We start from the raw sequence: 4,274 nt of genomic DNA on the forward strand, positions 1-4,274 counted from the left end.
TTCTCTCTCTCTCTCTCTCTCTCTCTCTCTCTCTCTCTCTCTCTCTCTCTCTCTCTCTTATTACATATTCTGTGAAATATATATTTTTCTTTTTCTCTTACCTCTAGACATTTTATTAAATTTTGTTGTAAATAAGGTTCCAAATGTGCATGATATGATGCTAGAGATGCAAGTACGGGAAAAACGTAGACTCGGAATTCGGAGAGAGTAAATTTAGGTGGAACATTATAAAGTGACTCAGGGAGACGCAAACTCTTGTCACTCACCTAAATATTATATTTAACGAAATTAATAAGTATTTAGGAAATAATATAATGCTTATAAGAGATTAAGAATAAAGAGTTAACTAACCATTGAACATAAAGCTGCTGCAAAAAAGTCAATATCATTACTATGACGAGATAACACCAGTGCTCTATTCTGCATCACTTGAGGTAATTCTTTTAATATAAGAAATAAAACTTTCCAATCTGTCAAGAAAAAAATATATGTATGAATACATATTACGTATGTGCATGTAAAAAAACAAAATTATTTTAAGATATTACCTTTTTCTTGTTTGATACAAGAAATAATAGTTTTACACCCATGAGTCAAAGATATCGGAGTAATATGACAAGATAAATGTTGCAATGGCACTGGACTTGCAGGTGGAGGACTGTTGCCACCTCCTGCAGTGTTCATACGTTCACTTGTACCATGTTCCAAAACAAGATATGGACTAAATCGTGTTACAGTAGTATTTGATGCATCTAATATACCAAGATGATGCAAAGAATTTGCTCTGATTTTTAAAAAACACTCAAAAATCTGTAATATGTTACATTATAGTGCATATACATGAGTGTGAGTGTAAGTATGTGTGCATGTGTGCGTGTTCGCGTACACGCATGTGTGTATATGTATATTTATAAGTTTTAGCCTATTAACAAAATATAATTACCAAATAACGTGTTGTTGATACATCATGGAAAACTGAGGGATCTTTGTAATGTTGCTCAAGATGATTCACTAAAATTTTGTAAGCACAAATTGCATGACTCGATGGTAAACGATAAATTTTAGAAGTAAATATCTTTATAACTCCAACAACAGCAGTTTTTACATCTTTAATATCGGCATCCATAGATATTGGAGTGTCTGATGTGAAAGGCTTGTTGATTATCTAAAATAAACAAATTATCTCACTATAAATGCATATACACATTTTTGTACTTAAGTAATTTGAATACCTTTTCCAGTATATCTAAAAGTTCTATGCATCGCTTAGTATCACATTCCAAACAAAGATCTATTAATAAATTTGCTGTGACAGTGCGTATTGTAATATCTGGATCTACATCCACATGTTGTGTGTATGGTACAACTATTCGCTCAATAAGCTCATCTTCATATCTAGATCTATATAAGCGATGTTTATAATAATATATACATGTCTATATGAATATAAGAGAAAGTTAGAGCGCAGCAGTGTTATTAAATCAAGAAGATTTATAATACCTATTAACATAAATGACATTAGTTAGAACATCCAAAACCTTCATTCTAATGGTTGTACGTGTTTCAATTTTGTAGTAACGTTCCATCAAAGATCCTAATTTGGTCTGCCATTGATAATATGTAGGACCTATCATAGAAGCTCTGTATTCAATTAATTTTAATACAGATCCTTCCTAAAAATAAAAAAATAATATTTAGAAACATTCACCTACATTATTTTGAATCTATATGCACTTACAGGTCGAGAATCGCTACAACGTTCAACAAGATCATAAAAACGTTGTACGCAACCGTTATAATTGTTTGCATCAAGTAAACTTTCAATATTAGTCATCGTCTCATGTAAACTCGTAGAAACCTGTTTGGTTGCTGGCTGATTACTAGTTTCTAAAACAATGCATAAAAATCATAATTTTATTATATATACATATGTATGTATATAATAACAACAAATATACATTATTATAGTTTTAATAAGCTTTACCAGTGTGAGTAATAATTTCTTCTATGATATCAAGAATGATGCTCCATGTAGGATCCCATAATTCATTACCATACTTATTCACCAATCTTTGTATTGATAAGGTGACTTCATACATAACAATTGGATGATTGCACTGTAGAGCCTGTTAATGTACAGAGTCATCATACATTTTATTATATCTAATATCGCACGTATGTATACATATGCATCAATACTTCATAAAATAAAGGTAAAACAGATGTGTATACATACTTGATAGAACGAAGGTAAAACAGATGCTGGCGTACATTCTAATTTTGGTATTCTATGCGTACCCCACAAACCCATATTTACATAAAACACGGCACCTCGTAATAGACGAACATCACGTTGAAAGTTAGTATCTTGTAACAAGCGGCACATTGTATATAAAGCACAATGACCCATATGTGTTCCTAATAAATTTCGCATAATCTGTAAAACCATATATAATGTATAATATAGAGTATATAATATATGTATATACTCCATATTTTATTTACTAATTTTAGAACATATGTAATACACATTTTAAATTTATTAAAAGAAAATTATTTGTATATATGTATAAAATATGTATAATATATATACTATACATATTCTACATATATTGGATTGTCCGGAAAGTTCATGCCGATGTTGAAGGAAAATTAAAACGCAAAAGATTTAAATTTTAGTATACATTTATTAAATTATATAGGTTAGTCGGCATCGAACTTTCCGGACAACCCAATACTATATATATATAGTACAGTATAGAATGTATATCACTTATATGTATAAATAAATGTAGTATATCTATTTGTAGTAAATAATCAATAAAGAAAAAGATTTTTACATGTTTCTGAACACATTTAAATATTATTGTACCTTCCAACTTGTTTGGCAATAAGTCTCAACATTTACACTTCTGCACAAGGCTATAATAAAGGTTTGCAACGAGTCAGATTGCAAATTACTATAACACATAATTGCATCGAGAGCTTCCAAACATCCAGAAACAACTTCGGTATTATTACTATAATAACACAAATGAGAAATATATCTGGAAAAATTATGATAACTTATTATATAAGTAATTTTACTTATTATTAGAAAAAGAAAATGATTTTTATTTACTGGACGAGACCAGATATAATATCTTCATCGATGTAAGCAGAGTTGAATTTGATAACATTAACAAGAAGAGACAAAAATTCAGCTCCTCTTTTCCCATCTCCTGCTGTTACTGTAGGCATCCATTCTAATAGAAAAGGACCCATTCTTTCTTCCAAATGTAAAATATCTTTCCCATGTTCTGTTAATGTTTGTAATAATTCCAATCTGAAATATCAAAAAAATGATAGAGACAAAACAGCAATAGTTAAAATAAAGTAATGAATATTGCTTGTCAAACCTAGGACCAATATCTTCAGGAATATCATATTCCTTCACCACCATGAAAAATTTTACACGCATCAATGATGAAAGTTTAGAATATTGTCCTTGTACAAGGCATTTTAAAAAATTCAAGGTTAAATGCCTATGTTCGCGAGGAACATCCTTTCCTAGTAAGTCTTGAACTAAATTCCATAAACGTTCAGCCGCTCTCTGTTATTAGAAACAAATAGAAAAAAAGTTAAACGTAAAGCATTATTTTTGTCTGATCTTTTATACTTATACATTTGGATTGACACTCTGTAGTTTTTTTTAGATAAATGTAGATAAGAATATATATATATACATCTTCCCACTGTTGATTGAGCACTGCGTCACGAAGCTCTTTAATCGCTTTCGTACGATGATGCACTGGACTGTCTGGACTAATTTCTTTTTCGATATCATAAGTCAAAGTGAATTCTTCGCGACTCTTATAACTTCCTGCAAAAAGACGATCGATATAATTATAAATATCAGACCGAACGTGCAACTTGCGACATACGAGATATTCGAAATGTAATACGTTTACCTTTATTTATGCGAAAAAATTGCTTGAGTTTATCGTGCAATGTTTTGTTGTCTTTATCTTTCGAATTCATTTTCGACATTTTAGTCTAAAATTTAAGGAAACTTGTGAAAAAACGTATCCAATAAATATTACACTGAACATATCAAAAATAGAGAAGAAGCTGAAATTGAGTACACCAATCCAACCGGTGACAACAAGTGACAATCAGGACAATCAATGATGCCAGCTACACTCATAAAACGTTGATCCGAACTACGTAGCTACACAATTGCATACCCGATAATCAAGTCAATTATATATCATATTTGAATCTCTGTTAAGCTC

At 30.4% G+C, this 4,274-nt stretch overlaps 1 protein-coding gene across 1 annotated transcript in view; it reads right to left on the minus strand.

Annotated features, from left to right (window-relative positions):
* LOC105624503 (tuberin) overlaps nt 1–4,029 on the minus strand; it is a 10,043-nt gene extending 6,014 nt beyond the window's left edge. Inside the window, exons 1-14 of the mRNA XM_012205863.1 lie at nt 3,951–4,029; nt 3,726–3,862; nt 3,399–3,592; nt 3,122–3,325; nt 2,873–3,047; nt 2,237–2,437; nt 1,985–2,126; nt 1,739–1,887; nt 1,501–1,673; nt 1,233–1,401; nt 944–1,165; nt 549–810; nt 352–470; nt 102–266 (exon numbers count right to left, since the gene is read on the minus strand). Of these exons, the coding sequence (XP_012061253.1) occupies nt 102–266; nt 352–470; nt 549–810; nt 944–1,165; nt 1,233–1,401; nt 1,501–1,673; nt 1,739–1,887; nt 1,985–2,126; nt 2,237–2,437; nt 2,873–3,047; nt 3,122–3,325; nt 3,399–3,592; nt 3,726–3,862; nt 3,951–4,029 (2,391 nt within the window). The remainder of the gene's footprint in view (nt 1–101; nt 267–351; nt 471–548; nt 811–943; nt 1,166–1,232; nt 1,402–1,500; nt 1,674–1,738; nt 1,888–1,984; nt 2,127–2,236; nt 2,438–2,872; nt 3,048–3,121; nt 3,326–3,398; nt 3,593–3,725; nt 3,863–3,950) is intronic.
* Nucleotides 4,030–4,274: the final 245 nt, after the last annotated feature.

Source organism: Atta cephalotes (assembly GCF_000143395.1).
Source record: "Atta cephalotes unplaced genomic scaffold scaffold00081, whole genome shotgun sequence".
Taxonomy (NCBI): domain Eukaryota; kingdom Metazoa; phylum Arthropoda; class Insecta; order Hymenoptera; family Formicidae; genus Atta; species Atta cephalotes.